General features: G+C 37.4%; 1 protein-coding gene across 6 annotated transcripts in view; it reads right to left on the bottom strand.

The window, feature by feature from the left end:
- ARHGEF7 (Rho guanine nucleotide exchange factor 7) overlaps window positions 1-25,850 on the bottom strand; it is a 108,374-nt gene that overhangs the window by 10,103 nt on the left and 72,421 nt on the right. For 3 of the 6 annotated variants that reach the window (XM_018084135.2, XM_018084136.2, XM_025896256.2), the window contains 10 exons: window positions 25,047-25,185; window positions 24,109-24,168; window positions 22,775-22,921; window positions 20,963-21,049; window positions 17,447-17,525; window positions 15,906-16,045; window positions 15,036-15,260; window positions 13,329-13,422; window positions 9,465-9,554; window positions 6,056-6,232 (listed from right to left, as the gene is read on the bottom strand). In XM_018084135.2, coding sequence (XP_017939624.1) covers window positions 6,056-6,232; window positions 9,465-9,554; window positions 13,329-13,422; window positions 15,036-15,260; window positions 15,906-16,045; window positions 17,447-17,525; window positions 20,963-21,049; window positions 22,775-22,921; window positions 24,109-24,168; window positions 25,047-25,185 — 1,238 coding nt within the window. Of the gene's footprint in view, window positions 1-5,119; window positions 6,233-9,464; window positions 9,555-13,328; window positions 13,423-15,035; window positions 15,261-15,905; window positions 16,046-17,446; window positions 17,526-20,962; window positions 21,050-22,774; window positions 22,922-24,108; window positions 24,169-25,046; window positions 25,186-25,850 lie in introns of all 6 variants that reach the window. The other 3 variants (XM_025896255.2, XR_003916323.1, XM_018084137.2) reach the window with 3 other exon arrangements.

Genomic DNA, 25,850 nt, shown 5'->3' with positions numbered 1-25,850 from the left:
AAGACAAAATAACCAAAAGTACTAGTTGAACGTTTTTGGGTTTGTTCAGTTTTTTGGTTTTTTTTTTTAAAGATGGGCATCCCCTACCCCAAGCTGTACAAAACAGGGTTTCATTTGGTTTTCTTTTTTTTTTTTKKGGGGGGGGGGGGGGGCTGGAGGGGTATTGGGGGAAGTAAGGTAGATGGGAGAAGAAAAGATGTTTGGCAAACCCAAACAATTACTTCAAGAATAATGAACAAATATTAAGGCCAAGTAAGTTGCCATAACTTGTCAATGGGGAACTCCTAAATCCAGGGTCTTGGAAGAACAACTGCACTATTTAGAAATCTGTTGAATAATTAAGGTAAATAACTGACCACTATAATCAAGATTCAACTAAGTTTCCATCAATTAAATTCCATCACAAAAATAAAGGTATTTATCAATACCTCTCAGTCCTAGAATGGAGAATAAAGAATTACAATGCTTTTTGACAATACTCTGCCCTAAATTATAGGTTAGCAAATTTAGCCTCCAGATTAAAACCAGTAACAACACAGCCCACCCAGCACTCAGATCAGGGCTACAGACCTTAGCAACACCCTCTGCATAATGTGGTGCAACATCTGAAATACAAGAATAAGCCTGTGGATAACAGCCCCCTGCTTTCAGTGTCTGATGTCCTTTCCAGCCGAATCAATTAGACAAAAACAAGCAAGCAGTTCTGACCATTTCTGGAAAAAAAAAGGAAAGCTGAAACCTGTTCTGATATTTACATGGCTGAAAGACTTCATGACAGAAGTTCACTTTATACCTGTCTGAAACAGGTAGAATGTCACTCCTAGCCCTGGAGTATGGTCTTAACACCAAAACAGGAAGATACTACAGAGATTGAATGCCACAGAGGTTCTCAGTGATGTCTGTTTGCAATCATAACTCACAATCCCAGCCTTTCATTCCCTCTCCTCTAAAGGAGCTTGACCACTTTAAAGAATGGTTGATACAGAAGTACAGAATGTTTGGGTTGGAAGGGACCTTAACAAGCTGACAGAAAACAAGTTTCAGAAGGAGCTGTACTGGTAAACAGTCTGGTCCTTTGTCTGAATCATTTAGCAGACACATGTGAAGAGAGTCCAGAAATTTTGCAGGAGGGAGATAAGAAAAGGGGGATGGAATTCAGATACCTTTTCACTTTAACCGGATATTAAGTCTCTGCCTATGTTCCAAGACCTCGTCTGTCCAAGAACCAGTGAAGCCAACAGTAAAATGGAGGTGGGTATTCACATCACCTACTTAAAGCAGCTAATTTCAAGGCCTCAGTTAAAAGCCAGCTCTCTCCAGTCAATCAAGAACAGTTTTCCTTCCTCCAGCTGGTCAGCTGGAGGAGATGGCTCATAGTCATAGAAGACTGAGTGTCCTAATTTAAGCTATGGAAGTTAGATGTGTGGTGATGGTTGTTAATTTCAAGAAGTGCACAGCATAATCTGAGGTCAGCAGCAACTTCTCTGTTGCACAGCTTTTTTAAGTATTGCTCTTTTCTTCACCTCTTCATACCTTTACCATGATTAGGACAGGTAAGAAGGGGAACAAGGTAGGGATAAAGGTAAAATTAGCAACAGTACTTGTAAATATACAATTCTGGTTTTCATCTACTTTATTAGGCTCTCTTTGCAAGCTAAGAAGCTCTCAGAAATTGAATTTGCTTGAGTTTCAAAGACAGAAGCATGACTTGCTACTGAAAAATCAAGTGTGTGCATATAAAACTGTTTAGATCTACCATTAGCCACTGGCATGTACAGTCATGTACACTTCCTACTGAAACAAACATCAGACAAAAAAAAAAATTACCTGTCACTTACAACATTGCATTTGTTATATTAAGGATGTTAAAGTGGATGAGCAGACCTACCAAATTAATCCTCTCTTTTTTTTACGAATTTTTCATGAGGTCCTAATAAAAAGGATCCTAAAAATGGTGCTCCCAGAGTCTGTGTGTGTTGAGATTTAATTACTGGAAAAAACAATCCTTCATGCTACAGATCTGCCAAAATCAAAAGGGTGCCCTTTAATATCTTTGTACAGAAAAAAGAAATCAGAATCCAAATATCAGACTAAACTTTAGTTCACTGTATAAAATACACCACTGTTTCCAAATTCTTGGGAATAATAAAAAAGGTTTGGGCATGAAGTTGTTTTTTGTTTGTTTTAACTAACAGTGACACAAAAACAGGAAAAAACTCCACATGACTCAGATGACTGATCTGGGCAGTTTATAGCAATATGCTTTGATGAGTGAAATGGAAATAATTAAAGTGGACCAAAACACAACTTGGTATGCAAGTGTTAGTCACATAAGAACAGAATGCATAGCTTAAACAGACACAAATACACCACCTGAAGAAGTGGGATATTTCTAAAGACAGCATTTATAAAGAGTCATCCCACTAAACTTCCTGTATTTCACTAACCAACACAAAAACTTCCAGCCAGAGGGCTGCAGGACTAAAACTAGAATTGCCACAATCCTAGCAAAATAATGTTATGACCTCCTAGTAGAAAGAAGCGATCATTTCATTTATACTGATGTAAACATTTTAGTATGTATATTAGTTTATAATTTTATTTAAATTCACTCATATATGAGCATCTTTTAAGTAGAAAGACTAAAGATAACTCTTACTTTAAAAAGAGAAACACTGTAATATTAAATCTTGGAAACATGTAAGTTATTTAAACGATTAGCATATTAATAAAATTTTAGTCTGGTAACAAGACCTGCAGAGATTGTTTCAGTAATTCAGCCAGTGTTTTTACTGAGAATACACCAATCCAAAAAAAATCCCCAAAAAAACCCAAAAAACCCAAATCAAAAAAAGAAGAAAATAAAATCAATTTAAGGGGAAAGGGGGGCAACAGAGAAACATTCTATAGATGTTATTTAAAAAAGAGAAGATATAGAAGAATACATACTTCACATTACATTGAATTTCTTGTAGGTGTCAACTACATTAAACAAAGATTACACAGTTATGTCAAAAAAGGTCTTTCACTTCAGCATTTGATTCCTCTGGGAAGAAGGAAGGAAGAGAAAGGAGGTATGGGGAGAAGAGAATGTGTTAAGTTACAAGTTATGCTGTCCTTTCCCCTGTGTAATAATTAAATATTAAAGTCACAGTCTAGCAAATGGAAAATTTATTTCAACTGTACATAACAGATGTTCTTTTTATAGAAAACAAAACACTTAATTGATATATGCAACCACAAACAATATGCATACTGTACAGTACAATGCAACATTCAGATATACATCCATTTTGCATTTTCAAAAGGCAGTCACCTACTAAAGATGGCTTCTCCCATTCACAAATGAAGTGCACAATATATATTATTTTTTCTATGTTTTACGTCACTATATACACATTACTGTGTTTTGGCAAGATTATGCAAAACACCCAATTAATATTGGTTGGTTTCAATTTATGGTAAATACTAATTTATGGAAACACTGCATAAGCCATGTGAAGAGGGGCTGACAATGGCTTGAACCTACCTTCCAATTCAGATTCTCCATCCTTCCAGTGTATTTGTAACTGTACACATACAATTTACAGAATTGCATAAACATAAGGTACTGTTATTACCATGACTGAAGTTCCACAAAAATAGAAACACTGAACCTTCGGACTGAATACCACCATTTCCACATTTGCCTTTTTTGTTTGTTTGTTTTAAGCATTTTGCATTAATACTCCTGATCAGTTCACAATAGCTTACAGCCTGTAACACTGAAGACATAGAATGGTTTTAAATGTGCTATGATGTTAATATGAGGATAGACAATATGAGAGATCCTAATTATGATAATACTTAATGACTTAAATGCTACAATAATTAATGGTGGTAAACTGTCAAAGCTTTGGTGCATATAAAGTCAGTAAAATCTTCATATCTGGATAGCAAACCTTTCTGTGTGATAAGGAAATTTCAAGTGCAACAAGTGTATTACAAACTCATATTTACACTATATAACATGAAACAGACATAAAGGAATTATCATTTATCCAGTGCAGAAAACATTATTTAACTAGAACACCACAGCATAAGAAACAGGGCAAAAATCCATACTTTCCATATATGTTATTAAAAAAAAAAAACCAAACAGCAAAACCAACACAAACCAACAAAACAAAAACTGACTGAAAGGAAGAGGGGAGTGAAGTGTGTTACAAATGCGCGTGAAATGGCATGGAGCACACATACTTATCTCGTTTCTCTAAGCAACACTCCTCCATTTAAAAAAAGATTCAACATACAGAAGTTCCTGGTCAACACATAAATACATGACCAGTAGTAAAACATAGCCCTGAAAACTCTCCTTAGTAAGCACCACTGCTTTTGTCAGTCACATTACTGAATGCCAACAATAGTAAGAGAGGATAAAACACATCATCAAACAAGACTGAATGAAGATCTGAAGACATGAGTTGCTTTGAAATATCTTGTCCACACTGACCACCTTCTGGAACCATGCATGCCTATTACTAACAATTACTAGCAATTACTAACAACTACTAGCAATTACTAACTTTCTGATCGTGTAACCTGCAGAAAGGTATCGATTATCTTCTAAACAGTGTGATCAAGTTGCCAGGCTGCAGTTAATTGCATTATGATTATTCTGAACTTGTTCACAGAGTAATATCTGAACTCTGGATAACATGTTTATGTGAAAAGGGTAAGGGAGTTGCACTTGGGAACCCTAGTGAAACTGAGAACTGTTTCTGATCTCTCATCACGTTCATCATACTTTTCCCTAATGCTAAAAAAGATTTAGAAAACAAGTAATTTTTGTTTTGATGCCAATTACTTTAGCAACAAGACAGAACACATACACACACACTTCACCCCAGCAGTGCCCCTGGTGCAGGTTTGAGACCTTCAGCTGTGCACAGCATATCACAGTTCTCTGAAAAGCCAACACGACTGTAAGTGAAGAGCTGCTGTGAAAACAAACCTGCTCATGAGAGAAGTTACAAGACACAATAAAATCTGTCATGGACATGCTCCAAACAGTACAACCCAAAAGCCAAGCATTCTATTATTCAGAACTTCAAACAAGCCAATTTGATTACAGTTGTACCTAGAGTTTCAGATGCTGAACACTGGAGCCTCCATCAGGGGAAACATTTTCATCTCGTCTTTTGAAGAAGAATGGTCAATTGAGAGTTGGCAGCTGTGCATTTTAACAGGCAAGTAAACATCTAAACCCTGCTTTCTGCCACGCTACTGCATACAGTAAAGTGACAGTATGACCACAGGTAACATGAGATTATCAAAACACTGCATGTAATGAGCATGGACTGCCAGGTTTTCATGACAATTGCCAGACTGGGGTGGGGGGAGAGCAGTGAGGTCCTTCATATAAACGTTTTAAGCAATGAGGAAAAGACAGCACCATAAAACCAGAATTTTTTATGGATTAGCAAATGCTCTTCCAGACAAATAGGCCAGATACGTGAATATCTGAATGATTTTACAGCTCTTGTACCGCTTATTTCTAAGCTGCATTTTTCTTACTCTACCAGCTTTGTATTTTGTTAATAATATGTAGAAAATCCAACCACTACCACTAAGGTATTTCCATATAGCTGGCACTCAGCTCACAAACCAGTATGGTTTCAGTACAAAATATAAAAATGTGCTGTATCTAAAATAAAAAAGGAAACAAAGGACCTGTTACTACACTGACCAAGTCAAAAGAAAAAAAAGACCATTCAGAACTACAAATTAACATCTGTCAGTTAAAAAAGCCCTCAAGAAATAGCATCCTTAACAGGATATACACTTTTTAGAAAGACTTATTTGTATGTGTATTGAATTGGCAATAGAGCCATCCACCAGGTATAACTGAAGTTTCAGGAGCTCCCTCAGAAGTTGTTAAAATATCACATTAAAGAGACAAGGAACAGCAAGAAAACATCTAAGAAAAGCAGGCTGTGATACAACAAGCATTTGTTAAGAAAAAGCTCAGAAGTGCATTAGTTCTGGTGAGAGATATATGAGCAACAGCTCTTACGAGATGTAGACCCCATTCTGTAACTATGGGCTGTCCATATACTGTCATAGTCAGAGTCTTCTGAGAGGTCTGAAGGCTCCAAACGAGAAAGACTACTGCGACGACCCAAGGAGTCTAGACTTGATTGGTCATCATCAGCCAAGACGTGATTATGCATCAGGTCAGTGCCTTGCCATGCTAAGGATGTATAGGTGAAATGAAATGGTGGATGTGGATAGGCAGAGGTGGGATGAGGAGGAGAACGTAAGGAATAGCCACAACCAAACACATGAAATAAAAGCAAAAAGGTGATGGGAAGAGAAGGAAAAGAGAAAATATTGTTAAAAAGGCACCAAAGTTGTTGTTTTTTTCTTATTTTTTTTTCAAATTTGTTTGGGGTTTAGGTATAAATTACACTCAGCATATAATAATGTTTGAACCATTACAATACAATTTTGAAGTGACTTTTAAGCTTCTACTCTCAGTTGAGAATTTCGAATAACAAAATTTTTTGAAGAGGAAGTTAGGTTCTTTTGAAATACAGTGTCAGTTCTGGTCTGAGGGGGGGGTGACTGGGCACAGAACAATAAACACAGTAAGCCAGCATGATCCAGTGCTGATGTGAAAAGCAATAGCCCCTTCCCCATCAGATATCTGTACCTCCATCCTTTCCCTCCCTTGTAATGACACAATCTTTTGTACAGTTGCTTCGTGAGCCAGGTAAGGAAACACCTTCTGATGAAAGAATCTTTTGTAGGGTTAGTTTTTTCAAGCAGGTAATTTTTTCCACCAGCTCACGACACAGTCACAGAAGTGCTTGTGTCACCACCGTGAAGAGGAAAATGCAGGGGAAAAAAAAGCAAAGGTTCTCATGCAGAGCACGGCTGCTGACTTCTACATCAGCAGCAACATCTTGCACCCACTGAAGGGGACTGCCAAAGTATAGGTTTTCCGTGCCTGTACCCCTTGTTGTTTGTTAAACCATGTGATAAATTTACTCACAGAACAACAGGGCCAAGAGGCTAACAGCAGTACTGCCTAGCCCGTTCCGACCCCTCACACACCTCTTCCTAACACACCTCTATCTGAATCTACCTTCCCAATTAAATACTTTAGATCTCTGGGGTAGTCTAAGGACCCTTTTTTAATTTGTAAAGGCCTGGCAATATCCAAGGACTGAAACATGTAAGTGGGTGTGCTTTTGCAATACACATGATATTGCAAAAGATTTTAAGTCTTCATTTGAAGTAGAAACGCAAAACAAACTCAGTATTCAAGAAGCACGAGAAAGTAAAACTTGGCTCTTTCACTTCCATCTGTCTCCCCAAATTAAACCCCACATCTTTCCCACCCAAAGAACTGAAAAAAAGTTGCTCTGCTACCTCTAATGTCACACCTTACTAGCGTGCACTGGTGCCACAGCTCTGCTGAACTGACGCTGCCAAAAGCAGCACCCCTTGGGCTTTGGATTAAGGTGCAGGTAGGAGAATTGCCCAGGAGTGCTGTGAGGGACAGGCAGAATATTAACATGGAAGTAAAAATGGAGTGTGTAAAACAACAGCATACTTCATGGATGACAGGCAACTCTCTCATTCTATTATTCTACACTGATTACTGCTCCTACAGAAGCAATTCCAGGTTGATTGGTTCTTTCCCCATTTCCAATTCCAGTCTACAAACCGGTTTTCTGAAACCTAAAGTCTTAGACAACAACACTATTCTTTTCAAACAAAGCAGCTGTGTGCTTATCAATAAAAAAAACTTGTTTCTTGCTGCAACTAAGAGCAAATAAAAACTGTCAACTTCTGATGTATGCAATGATACCCACAGCAATATGTATATTTCTTAAATATACATAGAAAGGAAAAAATAGGCAAGCAAAAAAAAAACATATCCATTTTATATCTGCACACACCCCCTACTATGCAAGTGCAAATGTTTTCCCAACCATTTCTTGTCACATTATCCTTGGAAATAATAAATAGATTATAGTTCAGGCATTTAAACAGCAATCATCTATTTAATTTTGTTTGGAACAACAGTATATCTTCAGAACTTTGATTACGTTCATTTCCTTTTATCCAAATTAACTGTACAAATTAAGTGTACAAACACTACTGTAATGACTACAGGGCTATAAAATAGATTAGTATTAATAAAAAAATAGTAATAGTAGTTAATTTTATCACCTTGGAGATCTACAGTTCATCAAGACAGAAAAATTAAAAGGAAGGCTTTTGCTGTTACTTCAAAAGTTTCTACAGTCTGTAGAAATGTACAAACTGACAACAGTCATATTCCCACTTTAACTTACATAGGAATACAAAGTAGTTGCATTCTTTTCAAGGTGATAATAGTAAGAGGACACATATTAGTGTCATCCATCTTAGTTCATCCATGAACTAAGTTTGCAATTGCATTTTGAGGCTTCTCAACTGTCAGCATAAAGTGCTTTTGCTTGGAAGCAAAATGGGCCCAGAGTACTGTAGACAGCAGTAAGAGTGATTAATACTGCAAGTTGAAACAGCTTTAGTGGACAGGAAGTTATGATGTCCACTGTCCTAGTTCCTGACTACAGCAAAACCAGCCAAGTACTTCAAGATCATTATACTGTGTTCCAAGGATCTCTGAATTAAATCAGTATTCAACAGTGCAAAAAGGAACAAAGCCAACAGCATTTTCTCCTCCCTCGTGTAAATGGAACACATGCTGGTGGACTCCCCTGCTTTGTGCAACGTTTTACTTACAATACAGAGGAACTCCACATGGCAACCTTGATTTGGATTAAATGAAGTAGGACCCCAGAGGCACGTTACACGTTTTCAATATGCTAGGTATTGATCTGAGAAACTAAAAATGGCTTTAAGCAACACGCATAGCTGAGAACAACTTCTCCTGAAATTATGAGACGGGGTTAAAATTTGTAGTTAATACTAAAAACAACTAGTGGCAGTAAAATTAAAGAAATTTTTATAAGTCTAGGTTACTTTTCCATAGAGAAAGTCTTTGTTAAATAGAACACAACAAAGATACAGTCCTCCAAAATTATTATGACTTCTTCATTCCTCATCTCTACTTAACCAGCTTCTTGAAATTTAATCAAAAGCATACTGTTTAACTGTCATATTCAGTTCACACACCTCTCATTCACTAGTGAAGGTTTAGTACAATTTTAAACCATGACAAGTTCGGGTTTCTGTTGTTCTGGATTATTTTTAAATACTGACAGAATAACAGTCTCTAACCATGCTCCTTGGCATCCAATACATAAACATTTGGCACTGATGTTAAGCCAGAAACAGGTTATTATTTCTTGCAGGTCCAGCTTGATATTTGCAAAGGCCTGAGGACACACAACACTCTTTTTGCAAACTATGTAATTTGTGTTTTAGATAGCCATTTCTACCCATTTGACTACTTTCTAACTTACTTGAATTTAGTGTTTGACGTGTTTTGGCACTTGTGCAATATGCTTCAATGACTTTAAGAATCTGAGCATCTTCTTCTAAAGCAGCTGTACCTAGAATCAATGGGAAAAAGCAGAATTTTAAACATGGTCATATTTCCTAATACAGAGAAGTCTTTGCAAATCACTACATTTCCAAAGTTCAGCCTAATCAACCCTTGAAAATTCTCTTAATCACACTATTTTAACTGAACCTCAACAAACTAAAGTAACAGTTTTAAAAGATAAATACTATTTTGAAATGCTTAGAAAAAAGTCAGAGTAATCACCCTCACATTCAGGAAATTTTCTGAGCATCTGAAATTGCACAGAATGGGTTTTGAAGTATAAACACTCTGCCTCTAAAACAGTCACTACACTGAAAAAAACCTGTATGGTCTAGTTATTATTTATGCATACAATTTCATCTGCATATTACTTTATTATTTAATCAAAGAAATCAAGGAACAGAGTATTAATTCAAAGAAGACACTGAAAACTTCTGGTGTTTGCGTGTGTACATATATATATATATATATATCCCTTTCAACAGTTCACACTATTGAAAATGAAACTCAGAATTAACAGCATAATTTCAGTACAATTTCAGTCCAGTGTGCAGTAGGAAAGATGCCACTATCATATATCTGTGTAAAGTAATTAAACTTATCACACTTCAACATAGAATCAGCACTACTGAAAAATATCTAACTATTCAAGCTTAACATGGCAAAATTTTCCTAAAGGTAGAGCTCCACATCAAATCTTCTCCTGGGGCAAGTCAGTAAAAATACTTGCAACAGAGTGAAATTCCAATCAATCTGAATCTAGAGGTACCTCTGCCATTAGTTTAGATGGAACCAGAAGTCTACAAGCAAGGCAAGACAATCTGTTGTTTCAAAAGCATTTTTCCTGTTTACCTTCTTGAAAAAAAATAGGTTTGAACATTTTCTGCTACATGAATCTGAACGACTTTCAACATCAAAATGTGTAGTTGCGTTCTCTGTCAGCCAATGCATCCTGTTAGTTTTTGTGATTTGTTATCACCAGAACAAAGTCAACTGTCCAAACATTTGTCAGGATTAGCTGTCAAGCAAACTTCTGAAGAAATTATCTTGACCTGATATAATTCTCCTAGAGTTTAAGAGTTGCAGGTAGTCCAAAGTGTAGGCTATTCCTCTTTCAGGCAAGAAGAATAATTGGATTTTGTAGTTAGAATGCAGCAGCATTATTATGATTATTACAGTAGCAGGACAAATATTTCACTTCTGAAATGAGTATTGTGAGGCACTCAATTAGAACACCTTACTTCTTTTGTTTTGTCTGTTATAATGCTAATTTGACACAGCAGTTCTCAAAACATAGGCCATAAATCCCTCAGATTCCAGAAAAGATAAGTAATAAAACCCAAACCTCTCTATCAGTATGCTTTAAGTTCAATGGAAGTTCCTCCATGGAAAACTTTTACAGCTCCACAAAAAAGCTGAAAAAGCTGAATGAGCACTAGCAGAAGCTTCTAATTACTAGGAATCTGTAAGGATTTTTGTAAGTAACACTCTTGGAGTTAAAGTTACCTTTAAGTCAAAGAATACCTTTTATTGAAAGTTATCTCCTACATACAAAATACTGTATTAATTTAATTAGGAGTAGAACAATATATTTGCAAGCCACAGATTCCCTCCTTCCCCCAAATAAGAACTCCTAACTCCTCCCACTGTGTTCTTTAATAATTGCTAAGTCAGCAAGTTGACAGCTTTACCACTATCATTACAACTACTGAATCTCCATTCTCCAACATCTGAAATGATACTGTACTATAGTACTTTCATTTTTTCCTCAACAGATACTTTCCTTTAAGGATAAAACATCCCAAAATAAAATAGCCACTTGCACATCCATGAAGAGGATCATTCTATTCAGTACCATAACCTTTACCATATGAAATTCAAAGCACATTCAGAAAGACTAACACCTTAGACAAACCAACAGTGTCCTGAGGAAAACCTTTCACTCTCCAACCCTCCATAAGCCAATAAGAGACAATTGTCACCATAAGACACTTTATGCACCCCATACTCAAGGCACAACTCTGTCTTAAAAAGCACATGAGCAAAGGACAAAGAAGCAAAAGCTACAGTAAAGATCTGGCCAACAAAATACCCTGTCTTTGATGCAAGTAATTGGATTATTCAATCACACAAATTTCTACACAAGAATTACAGTGGTGTCACTGACAACTAAGTGGACACCGTGTTTGCTTGATAACATTAATCCCAGAATATACCAAGTTGGAACGAACCCATCAGGATCATCAAGTCCAACTCCTAGCCCTGCACAGGACCATTCCCAAGAGTCACCACATATGTAAGAACATTATCCAAACACTTCTTGAACTCTGTCAGGCTTGGTGCTGCGACCACTTCCCTGGGGAACCTCTTCCAGTGCCCAACCACCCTCTGGGTGAAGAATCTTTTTCTAATATCCAACATAAACCTGCCCTGACACAACTTCAGGCCATTCTGTCAGGTCTTGTCACTGGTCACCAGAGAGAAAAGATCAGTGCCTGCCCCTCTCTTCCTCTCATGAGGAAATTGCAGACTGCAATGAGGTCTCCCCTCAGTCTCCTCTTCTCCAGGTTGAACAGACCAAGTGACCTCAGCTGCTCCTCACACGGCTTCCCCTCAAGGCCCTTCACCATCTTCGTTGCCTTCCTTCGGACACTCTCTAACAGCTTAACATCTTTCCTGTATTACAGTGCACACAATGTTCAAGGTGAGGCTGCCCCAGTGCAGAGCAGAGTGGGACAATCCCCTCCCTCGACTGGCTGGCGATGCTTTGCCTGATGCCCCCCCCAGACAGGGCTGGCCCTTCTGGCTGCCAGGACACTGCTGACTTATATTCAACTTGTCATTGACCAGGACTCCCAGGTCCCTTTCCATGGCACTGCTTTCCAGCATCTCACTCCCCAGTCTGTACCTACATCTGAGGTTGCCCCACCCCAGGTGCAGAATCTGGCACCTCCCCTTGTTGAACTTCATCTGGTTGGTGATTGCAGAGTCCTCTAATTTGTTGAGGTCTCTCTGCAGGACCTCCACGCCTTTGAGGGAGTCAACAGCTCTGAGTTTTCTGTTGCCTGCAAACTTGCTCAGTATCTCTTCCAGTCCTGCAATGTTCTCTCCACTCCAAAATATCCAAGCATCCAGATCTTGACCCTTCTCTTTTCCTGTACATTCACTAGAGTCTCTCAGTTTAGTGTTGTTCTTCTGACTTCAAGCAGTCTAAAGCTCTGCAATTTCTTTAGCTACAGATGAGCAAATTACCTTATTTATAGAAGGTTAGAAAAGACTGTTGGATCTCAGAAATGACCATGGAAGTAACTCATCTCTGACTCAGCAGCAATAACCAGCCTTCCAAAACCAAGCTCAGCAGAAGCTCCTACCATAATCAATTTAAGAACATAGCTACAAAGTATTCTGCAAGAGTGGTACAGAATCTTCAAACTGTTGTTTACAGTATTAAAAGTCAGGTTTACCTTACTGAACTTTACATGACTCTACCTTCAACCTCACTTCCTGCTAATAAACAGGTAGAAATAGGCACTTCACAAGCATACATCCACTGTATCAGTGGATCCTAATCAGTAAAGCACTAGAAAATAACTAATGCCATTGTAGCATAAGCACCTAAAATGAATAAAACAAACTATCCTCTGGAGATACGTACCCCTCTCCCCTGACATGAGAGAGGAAATTAGATTTGCTTCCACTGTACACCTAACTTTCACAGAATTTGAACTTATGTTAATTCCAGCACTTGTATTATGCAGACATTTGTTCAAATCTCTCTTACTTTTTCTCAGAGCAAACTCTTCATCTGATGGCTTCCGTTCTGGCTTGCGTTTGGGAAGCAGCTTTTTCATGGTTTTAGGGCTTTTACTGAGATCCTGTATGGGGAAAATAAAAAGAGTAGAGCTTCTATACAATATTTCAAAAGTTGAACTTCTAAGATGCATACCGAAGCTACTAACTAAAAACCTTTTAACAGCACCAAAGCTAAGTTTTTTAATATTTTTTGCCACCTTCAAGTTGCCTGAATTGGTTGATTTCCACTCTACCCTTCCTCCAACTATACACGAAGTCAGGTATTTTATATGTTCTAATAACAGAAATATATAGAAAAGCTGCTGCAAAAGCACACAGACTGTTTGGGAGCTAGAGTGAAGGGAAGAGGTAGGAATACATTAATACAGGTTTTTTTCCTGAACTATTGAAGAGACGTGATCCATTTCACTTGTCTACTTAGAAGCAGGTAAAAATTGACCTAACAAGGAAGCTTGGCAGGTAGTATACTCTTCAAAGCCAAAATTTGTAAAAGTTTAGGTCTGTTCTTACAAAGCCCTACAGCAAAAAAAAAACCAAAAAGCAAAAGAATGAAAACCCAAACCATCCAACCAACCAAAAAAACCCCAGCAGCATTTCTGCTCAAATATGCTGGTCTACCCCTTACCCTAAGGACCCAAGACATCTTCTATGAAAATAAAGAACAGGAAAGTAAAAGGTGAATGATCAGGACAGATCAAAGAAAATGAGGATAGGTTTTGAGCATCATTGTATGCTAAATATTGTAAAGATGATAAAATTTTAATATATCAGATAATTTAGTAGCCTACACATGAAAGCATGAAAGTATTTTAAGTTAAATAACAAAAAGAGCATACAGTACAGCCAAAGTAATACAGTCAAACAGACGAACCTCTTGTAGCAACCAAACTACAATACTAATCTTGCAATGCAGAGCACTTTATCACTTTTTCCTTGTTGTTTAGGGGATTTACAAAAGAAAAGTGTCACACACAGCCATCACAAAACAAAAGCAAACAAACAAACAAAACAAAAAGCCACAAACAAACAAAACAAAAGAACCAAACCCCACAATAACAAAAACACAGCCAGGCCTTGCTGGGACACAGTGTTTAGGCTACAGTTTCTATGAATCTGAAATTCAGATATCTGCAAAATAAAATTTTGCTGTCAGCATCTCATACTTGCAGAATAAAATGTTCTTAGGTATAAGTGCATGATACTTTCTGGGCCCTGTAGCTCTACACTACACTAGTATAATTAGAATGCATGATAAAAATACTGAAAGAGGAGATACCACCAGGCTAGAGAGCATGCAATACTCTTACATACATGCAAACTTCTTACATAAATCTGAAGTTTTCTTATTCTTGACAAAACTACGCAAAATGTAGCGGAAGGACCAAATTAACCTACCATGTGGCTAAACACACTCATAGCTTTTGGAACGGTTTCCTATCTCATACCACATGCTACTTAACAAAACAAAATAAGCCTTCGTATCTTCTGAACCGTAAGACTAAATTCCTCTTTGAAACAAACAGCACTGGTACGTTACCTTTGATTCAGCATTGGCTGTCAAATCACCTTTATATTAGACAAAAACATGCACAAAATCGTAAAATGGTGGTGTGTGAAAAAAGTTAAAACTTCCTGTTGTAGGCCTGCTACAGAACCCTTGGCCGCTGCATCTCACCTCTTTGTAACAAAGAGCTGCTGAAGGCCGCAGTGGCGGCGCGGGCCGCAAGCAGCTCAGACTCCAAGGCTTGGGGGTTTTCGGAGGTTCCAGCGGTCCCCAGTTTATCGTGGTATGTGGAGTCCCGTGATGTGACGGATGGGGGAGAGTGTGGTACGCAGGAGTCAGTGGTATTGGCTTGCTGTCTGAATGCTTACTGGAGGGTGTTACTGGATGAGAAGGAAGCTGTCAAACATGATGGGAAAGGAAAGAAAGCATATTATCTTAACGAAGACACAGTATCATCAAGGACCGGTGAAATAATCTCACTTGCTATCTAGTACTTCTGTTTATTGCAGCTGGTCTCTGAAAATTTTTTACACTAAATTTTTTGAAAAAATGGAGCTTAAACAATTTTCATTGTCTACCACAGAGCAAACACTAAAGAAAGAATAGCTACAAGCAGCCCTGCTCCCACTTCTCTCTCTACTGAGACAGAGCTAAATTTAGATCCATTCATATCCAACAATTCAAATGCAGAACTCAAAAGAAATTACTTTAGTAAATTGTTTCTCCACAGCCTGTCAAATACATCACCAATTAAAACCTACTATTCTAAGTATACTTAAAAGACGGTGATGTATTACTTGGTCAAAACAGAAAAAGTAATGATAACTAATTTTCTTTTATCCAGTTAAACTATTACACCAAGATCTAACCATTTTTTGTTCCCACAATTAAAAACAGAATGGTCTTTTGACCCATTAAACTACAGTCACAACATTCAGTTCTTGTTACTAATGGCTAAAAGAAATAATGCTTTCCTTTGTGGTATATTTGCCAGACAACTTAATTCTGCTCATTCACTTCAATCCAGAAGCTCTTCCTTACCGTGTGAGACGGCACAGAGTGAGGTTTAATGGTGGGATTCCCAACAGTTGTGACTTTGGTTTGCCTCTGCAGGTGATCCACCCATTCATGCAAATCTTGTTGGTTGTTACAAGAAACTAGTATCCTTTCAATCATATTTCCTAGGTGAAAAGATACCAGAACATATCGGAAATCACAGAAGAACAACTTAGTCAATGCGACATAATTATGAAAGACATTCATTTCCTAAAACTTTATATCCTCTAAGTAGTAAGCAAAAAATTTTAACTCCTATTTTCAGTACAACAGCATCCCACTTTTCCAGGTTGTAACAGATGTTGCCTTAAGACAGGCATCACAGACATTGCCTCCATGTAGTTATTCTTAGCCAAGTACAGAAGTCCTATTTTCTTCCATAGATCTAGTAATTAGGCACAACCTTAATATCAAGAAATAGATGTAGGAGTCAGGCTCATCTAGTAGCCTTACACTCTTAACAGGAAAGCCAGCAAAGATCCCAAAAAATCATTCTTGAGTCCGTATGCGACAATACAGGAAACGTTATAAAACAGAGTTCACTGGTCTCTCAGAAGGCAACATAAAACTGGTCTGAATCCAGTATTAAAGTTGAGGAAAAGTCATTTGGGAATGCAATCTCAACCAAAAATTAATTTCTGCAATTAACTCCATTTAACCCATCACATTCTTCTTGAGGTCAGCTCCATAGCATCATCTCAAAAAACACACACCATCAACAGGTTTTTTTCCCCTGTGCCTCATGGCATTGATATGATACTGTCAACCACTTGAGAGGGTCAAAATCATTTTACTTTAATGCAACCTGCTTGGAGCAGAACTAATCCAGGAAATAAATGAAGGTATGAAGCTCCACTCTGTGGACCCTGCTCCCACTGTCCTTTAAATTGCCTAAGGACATATGATATATGATGAAACAGATGACTTAAGAGACAGAAATTATCCAAAATAAGCACAACAGCAATCATCATTAGTATCAGAGATGCTAAAGGTCTCTCAGAAAAGAGGTGGACCATTTCTAAAAGAAAGTTCTTGCTCAAAGCTTTTCTAGAGTCTCTAGAACTCCTGTTCTTCCAGTGAACAGCATACTGTAAACTGCTTTGTTATAAAGGACCTTCTCCAAGGCCACTGCCTCCATTCATTAAGATACAGAAATTCCTGGATGAATCCCATGCATAGGTAGCTCCCTAACTGCTTAAGACAAGCAGTAAAAAGCAGTCTTCAAGTGAGACTCTGGGTAGCAGCCTTACAAAATCTGTATAATCACAGGATGGCTGGGGCTGTAAGGGACCTCTGTAGGTCATCCACCCCTCTGCTCAAGCACAGACACCTAGAGGTGGTTGCCTGGGATCATGGCCAGTGAACTTCAGAGTACGCCAAGGATGGAGATCTCTCCAGGCACCCTGTGCCAGTGCTTGGTCACCCTCACAGCAAAAAAGTTTTTTCCTCTGTCCAGACAGAGTATCTGATTTCTGAAATAGTATATCCTAGAATAAGTAGTAAATAAAAATATTAATGGGCAATACCTGATATTTCAAATGCATTTTTATGGTTTTCACTGTCTTCTAGCTTTGTAATAGTCATTCCAGTCATGGGCAGTTTTCCCTTAAAGAAAAGGGCAGTAACACTGAAGTTAAATCCAAACCACACAAAAACATTAAAAGTAAAGAAAATACTAACTTTAAGCTCTGAACAAAAACATTCATAGTAAATTGACAAATGCACACACATTGATGGGTTTAAAAACATTTAAAACAACACAAACATCTCAGAAGTTTTTCCTATGTCCAATTTCTGAAAAGGACATCTGTGACTTCAATAAGAATAGTTGGTACCTATGCAGGCTGTGAAATCCATACAAACTTAATAGTGATCACTCCTCACACCCTCAGGTTCTTGAAACTGAGACCTTCAGGGTCATCCATGTTACATGATTAGAGGCAATGGTGACTTTCTTTAAGCATATTTGTTTGTAAACTGTTTGATTAGCTCTCAAAATAAGGTCTGTGGAACAAGTATATTTATAAAGAAAGATTCCACTAAACAAATGCATCAATTATTTACTGAATATTTATTTCTCTAATAATGCCATTACTAAATGCACTCACAGAAATATTGGGGGTGGAGGGGAAAGCAGTAAATGCCTTTAAATTTGTAATCTTTGTTTAGAAGAACATACTAATTTGCAGAAGATCTCATTATAAACCCAGTCAAGCAGGAAAAAAAAGTCAGTTTAGGATAACTTTTTGACCCTTTAAAAACACAGAACAATAAATAAGATCGAATATTTTCAGGATAAAAGGCTTTACCAAAACTGCAACTTTAATAAAAGTTCTTTAAGACAAATCCTGTATTCTCCTGCACAGAAACACTATTCAACACACGCTGGCAAAAGAGCAAATACTATATACTGTGGAATTTTGGCTCCAATGAGAGAAAAGAATAAAAACCGACTTTATTTGTTCTTCTTTCCTAACAACTGTAGAATGGACAAAGGTTTCTTACAAGCTTGGAAATGAAAAATCACTTGGTATTCTGTATGCACAGAACATGCTCAAGCCCAAGATACCAAAGAGAAAGGAAGAGTTCTCTTGCAGCAGCTTCCCCACCGAAGGAAATGTGGTGGACATGTGCACTTACAATGCAGCTAAAATTTGCTCTTTTCCCTGTTTTTCCCTGTTTGTTGGTTCATGAATAACACAGCATACAACCACAACAGAGAGATGTACAAGAACTTCTGACATAGGCGGGAAGGGAATATGGGGGTACACTAAGCAAAAGACTGGTGACAAAGATGACCTGAACCACATGGCAGGAAAAGGTACAGCCAGCAAACACAGAGAAAAATGGAACTGAACTTGTAAAACATTCATATTCCCCTTCCTTCAACAAACAATCATGTAGTCCCCCTGTGAAGTATGGTCTGTGCTCCTTGTGACTTCAGTTTACCACTGCTAAAAGTTCTCCTCATTTGCTCATGTGGCAGATATCAGCACTATCAACCAGATAATTTGAAGCCTGTTGACAACTGGACTATTCAGAAATGCAAGGAGGGTGTAATGAAGGATGCAGCCCCCAGTGGCATAATTTCTGTGGGAATGACTGAGGGAACTGCATCATCTTCTGTCCATATCCATCTGAGTTCTGAAGCATGAACCTCAAAAAAATGTCCAGGAGGCCCACATTACACAATCCAGACGTGGCTCTGAGCCACCGTCTCAGACACAAACAGTGCTGAAAATAATTTTACCTTGCTGTTAATATGTAGTCATTCAAATTTGAGACATGCTCAGTGATAAGAAAATCATACAAGAAGTTATGAGGAAATTAAGAGATTTGCATTCAATGGAGGGTTGGATGGTGAACTCTAAGAAGGGGCTGTGGCCATTCTGAGTAGAAGCTGAAGACAAATGCACAGAAAATTGCTTATTTTCTTATTTCCTGAACAATGATGTGCACCTAGGGGATGAAGTGGGAGGGAGGATGAAGAAATGTGACATACAGTAGGAGAGGCAAAATAAAACCTCACAGATTGTTTAATTTCATACTGCTTTTTAACACATTAAACTCCCAGTCAGTTGCCTTTTTAATCAGTACACGAGAATCTACCTATATAAGAAATTCTGAACGTGCCACTTGGAACCTGCCTTTTCTAGGACCTCCATCAACATTGGAACAATCAGAAGGAGCACAAAGCTAAGAAACTCAACAGTCCACTTGAACTACCTAAGGCAACACCATTTCTGACAAATACAGCTATTATCGTGGCAGGTAAGGTATGAATCCAAACATAAATTTTGGAGTTTATTACCTCTTAATAGAAAAAAAAAAAAGTCACATTTTGTGACTGACTCTGGTTGATAAAACAGGAACACCGAATGACTAAGTTTCAGCATTCCTTCAAAGCAGGTAAATCAGGAGAAAGGAATAAACTGCTCAAGTGCCTGATTTACAGAAGCACTTCTAGCAGGTGAAATCTCTTTAGAACTTTGTTGTGGTTTTTCCCTTGCTTTTGGTGCTTTACTGTGATGCCTCAAACCTGCGTGGCAATACTTGAAGAACATTTATACAGATTTCAAAAAGTCATGCATGGACTGTGCATTTGCCTGTCGGGAGTCTTTGGAACTACACATCCAAAATGTAAAGTGCTTCTGCAAAACATGCCCTAGAGCCACAGGGGAGCCAACCCAAACACTAGTCATCTTCCTGCACTAAAGCAGAGTTGTTCTATCTCTGGAATAGGCCTGTGGGGTAACAGCCACAAGTGTTCAGAAAAGGAACTTGGTAGAAGAGCTCCAAGACTGTGTCTACCAGCAGTGAGCAGAGGATTTGTGGAGGGAAACGCCTAGTGCTAAGGTCCCAAAGGCCACATTATATGCATTTCTGGTGGTGTTACATGGGGGTAGCCCTAGGCTGGGGCTAAGGACTGAATGTCAGCCCATGTACTTGATCTTCTCCAACAGTCAGAGCAGAGCAAGTGCATTTTTGGAGTGTGTCTTCCAGTTCAGCTTCATCCAGAGGGAACCTAGTCTGCGAGCCCCAGAACGACTTCTACACTGTATCTCAGCAATCATTAAATAAAAAAACTAAAAGATTAATTTTAAAAGCGTTCTGCTGATTCAGAGATAAAACACTGATGTAGCTCCATATAAACAAACTGATGGTAAAAGCCCAACGCCTATCAAGGAAAGCTTAAAAGGACTGTGTAATTTTTTAAGACTCAAGCAGCAGTCAAAGAGCACTAACAAACCTATGCAACAACACACTTTTTCTGTGTAGATCTAAAAAGCTACCGATACTTCCTCTCATTAGCAACTACTAACAAGGTAAAAAACCCCTCCTTGCTGATAGTCACAGCTGCAAAAAAGAAAAAAAAAAAAACAAAAACAACAAAACAACCTGGCCTCATAGGCCAGAATTTTACCTTTTACCTTTATAAATGCAGAAGTTTAATAATATTTCCAAGTTTTCTATGAAATATGATTTGGAAAAAACACACACCCCCAGCACATTTATACACATAGGTACATGCATTACTTTACCTGATAGATAAACCCACTCATTCTTGGGCTGGCAGACAACATTAGCAAAATGTTAGGGAAGAGAAGAAGATACCTTTCATTCTTTTCCTTGTTAAAAGAAGAAAATGAAAAAGTAAATACAACATCACAAGTCCCCTCCCCCCTTTTTCCATTTTACATTATTAAAAACTATCAACATTACAACTCCATGATTACTCTGCTTTTAGAAGAAAAATTTTACAGTCTGGGTGAAATACTGACCTTGTCTAATATATGACAACCACTGTTTGGCCAATTTCAGCAAAAACAAAATTACATATTGGGTATATTTCTTAATATAATTTAGATGGATGCTGTTACAATAGTATCAAGACTGTGGTCTCTCAAATTGGAGAGATCAGATTTTTAAATATTGGATTATGCCCCAAAGTACTAAAAACAAATCAATAATTCTGTAGTCAGAAGAAAAGCACTCATTATTTTGGTCTGATTTTAATTTGATGGTTTCATGTATGGAATTGTCCATTGTGGTCTTGTTTTGGGGTATTTTTAGGGAAGGAGCAGTAAGTGTACTCTTAATCTACTTCTACAGACAACAAAACAGAGAAGCACTAAATTAAAACATTATGACAAAACAAATACATCCATTGACAAAGCCACTGTCTTAATTTCCAGTATCTTTGCAAAAATATAAGTCCTTAGTAAGTTTTAATGTTCCTGTTCTTCAGTAAACATTTACAAAGGTCTGTATCATTTTCAAAAAGAGAAAACCAAACCCCACTGCTGGTGCACAAATGAAACTGTTCTGTATCTAGTCAAAAAGATGTAGTGCTATGCAGAAACTTCTAGAAGTCCCTTCCATTTGACATTTTATCTCATAATGAGAGTGGGGGGTGATGATTTGTTTTGAAGACTTCAAAAAGAGACATGACTGCAGAAGATGCACTATTAACTCTACTGAATCTTATTTACTTTAGCACCTGACTAAATATCTGAGAGAAAAATATCAAGTGACTAACTTTTAAATATTCAGTTGCATAAACATTTTTCTTTTTCTTTATATTTATGGACATCTTTGTTCCAAGGCAGGAAGCTGACTGAATGAGGTTGCAATTCAAAAGCCCCCACCAGGTTCAAAGCTTCATTAATTTTTCAGGGTAACAACAAGCAGTAAAAATATGTCAGTAACTCGTATAACATTTCCTTTCTGTTAACACTTGCTTTTAAGATTATTTTAACATAGGTAAAATAGTAGTACAAGCTTTTCTTTGTGTGGTTTGTTTGTTTCTTTGGTTAAAAAAAAAAAAAGATCCCAGACTTTGACACTTTCAACTTTCTAATTTATCATCTTATTCCATTTCTGAATCACAGAATAACAGAATATCTCAAGCGTGCATTTCAAAATTGACTACTTGAGCAATGTGCCCAAAACAGGAAGAAACGTATGCCCCAGACACTTTACAACATAAAACTTGAACGCATTTGCTATTTAAAACACACTGTGATAACTACTATGCAAAATGATCCTGTAACATAACTACACATGAAAAATCCTGTTTAATTATGCACATTCAAAACAGTCCTGCAAAAATAATCTTACAATATTTATAACTGCTGTATTCGGTCACTTTTCAATAAATTTTACAGATGAAAGCATCCATCTTTGAGGAAATTTTTTTTTCCAGGTTTTGAAAAAAGGCTTTAAATCAACAGAGACAGATTTTAACTTAGATTAGCATCTCTGAAGCATTCTGTTTATTTCTGTTGCATAATGATTATAATGAACTTTATTCAAAATGGAAAGACCAGCAGTGAAGATGAGAAGGATGTTACCTCACTTCCAGCACACTGAATCATGACCTGGGACATGTAAATCACATTGCCAAGTGTTTTAATATCCTCTCCCTCCCAACAACGGATAGCTTCTGTCAGTATTTGTAGTTCAAGTTCTTTCCGTTTCCGTACTTCTTGACATTGTGCCTAACAAACATAGGGAAAAATACCACTTCTATTAACTCCATCAATTTGGAATGGGTTAAGGATAGAAATATCACTACAGTTGTATTTATTGTTGTGCTTCTGGTACACAGAAGACAGCACCTTACTTGAAGCATTTTCATTTAGATGACTATGACTAATATTTTTTATAAACTAGTTTTGCTAACTTAAATATTTTACTTTTCAATACACTGACTCCAATTGCCGTTCCAAATTCAGTCATAGCTGTTTCTCAAATTTCTCCTTTCTTTATATTTCAAATTTTCGTATGTCCAAATGTGCTCAGCAGAAAAGAGTAACACAGCTATCAGAAATACATGTCTATACAAGAAAGCCTCTTTCTTCAGTAAAAAGACACATGCCATCTGTGCAAATAGTGAGTACATATAACCCGGTGTTCCTATTTTTATTGTCCCCAACCTGCTTCTATTAATTTGAATTTTTCTCAACAAGAATTGTTTCCTCTTGTTTGTATAGCACCCAACAGGATGGAATCCACAAACCTCTTCTGAACACTGACAACACTAAATTTCTGATTTAAAAAAATAAAAAAAAAAAAATGCCAGGTTACCACCGGCACACATTCCTAACAGGAAGCATAAAACATTAAGTTTATTGTAACTCAGACTGCATTAATTATATACTTGTTGCAGTTGAGGTGTGGGTTTTGGTTTCTTTTGTAAAGGCAGTAACAGACAGCTCATCTGTTCAAACTAAGCTTCCAATGTTCCAATTATTACTGAAAGTCTTGCATCTTCTGAACTTCACTAGCACTTTCCTCTTCATCCTCTCTCCCCCAGCTCCAACACCATTACCTGAGAAGGAATGCACTTTAAAAACATCAGAAAACGTACTCCTTTGTTTAACAGAGCCCTTCTTCAGGACACTACTTATGTTAGCACCGGTAGAAAGGGAAATGAAGCATGATGAGAGGGCAGACAGAGGTGCAGAATCCTTTGTGCAACTCTGACATCAACAATCTATTTGCTGCAACTCCCCATCCTAAATTACCATTCTTAGCTCTGCTACAAACAGCATCAACCTCCAGGCTTTCAAAAATTTACTATACAAACAGTTACAAAAAAGGTCACATTTTTAAGCAATAGAGGGAGATAAAATTAGAAAATATTCTACTTTAAATAGATAATCTAGTCTTTTATGACTCTTACAGAAAGATTTTTGAAGGCAGTCATGGATTTTTGAATATCTGGACGATCCGGATGATAATCCTAAAACCAATGGAGAAAACATACATAAAAAGTTTAGTTCCAGTACAATTAATTAAAAAAATGTTAGAGGTTGAACTACAAACAAATAAACAATTCTGCAAAATTGAATTTGTAGACTGATCTGCTCTCTTTTCGTGGCCGCTTTATATCAAAGACTGGTGGGTGTTGCTTCTAGTAAAACTGCAGTTATTTGTCACATTCCTACTTACACTTTAAATAGAGCCACAGAAGTTTTACAAGACCTAGTGGATAAGAGATTTTGAAATCCTAAGAGGAGAGTTTTATTTGGCATGTTAGCTTTGTCACAAACATGATTCCTTACAGACCAACTAGCATGTTCCGTTGTCACTGACTGACAAACCAAGTTGTGTGACAAGACCCATATGCCTTCTGTTTCTCTCCTTTGTTCACACTCCAAACATCTAACCTACAAAATGCAAAGGTGAAAACAGTAGCTCCTTGAACATCTTCCCGTATTGTAACAATCACTTTTGAACAGTGGTGAGGAGGAGTCAAAGGGACTATTTTGGTGATGTGTTCAACATGCTGAGGTGAGAAACAGCACTCCTTCTACAAGATAAAGTGGCCTCAGGTAGTATGCAGGAGACACATTCGATTCTAAGCCAACTAAAGACCCCTATAAGACTGTTCTAAGAGCGATGATTAGCTTCTCTGGACAGTTTCACTTTAAATGTTTAGTTTTTACAGGAAGTTTCACTGCACTGAGTCTTAAATAAACCATTGCAGCCTGTACTTTAGAAGGCTGACGGAAGAGCAAACAAATGTAGTTTTGGGTCCCATCATGTTTGACATGTACCTTTAAAATAATTGTTGTCAAATCATCATTAAGCTGGAACATAAATGCTGATAAGATATACCTCCATGTGCCTTTCAAGTTCTTTGAGTAACGTGGGGTATTTATCCAGACGCATAAAAGGTTTGCTGAGGCCCGTGGTCAGTACAAGGATCCCAGGGCTGTTGGCACCTTTCATCTCCATGAATTCTCCTAGCTCCTCACTGTGTACACAAGATATTTAAGCAAATTAAGATTAAATTATCAAGACAACTAAAATTACATTGGATTCTCATCTACAACAAAATATGCCAATAAAACAAGGGGTCAAATAAATAAAAAAGTAATTCAATACAACTTAAGTGTCGTGATCGGTTTATGCATTAAATAAACTGCAGGAACAAAGGCATTTGTAGATTTGGAGTCCTTCCAGGGAAAAACAGACACAGGATCCAATCCATCATTCTAAGCAACCATTGCTCAAAGGCAATTCCTAAATGCTACCCCATCCAAGCAATGATTAAAGAACAAAACCATTTGCACTATATTCTATTGCTTAGCTCTTTATTCTAGTAAAATAACAGCTGACCTTAGAGGTGGTTTACACAGGTAATATACAAGTCAATGGTTTCATATTTAAACAAAAATTACTATTTTTTAGGTGTCAGGCACTAATGAGAAGACACAGAATGTTTCAGGACTTTCTTCCCTCCCACACTTACATGTTTAATGACCTCATCTCACACATCCAAAATTTTACTGCAAAAAAGTAACGAACATCCATACAAATGGTAGAAGTAATTACTGTGTAATCTATTCTTAAATTGAGTTAGGGTTTCACTAAGGGTGTGCTTAACACAACACAACTTGTTTGGACAGCAAAGTTGTT

The sequence above is a fragment of the Manacus vitellinus genome, unplaced genomic scaffold (genome assembly GCF_001715985.3).
Source record: "Manacus vitellinus isolate BGI_N305 unplaced genomic scaffold, ASM171598v3 scaffold_7_pilon, whole genome shotgun sequence".
NCBI classification, from domain to species: Eukaryota; Metazoa; Chordata; class Aves; order Passeriformes; family Pipridae; genus Manacus; species Manacus vitellinus.
Note: the sequence above shows the minus strand (reverse complement) of the source record. Positions and strands in the feature narration are given on the sequence as shown.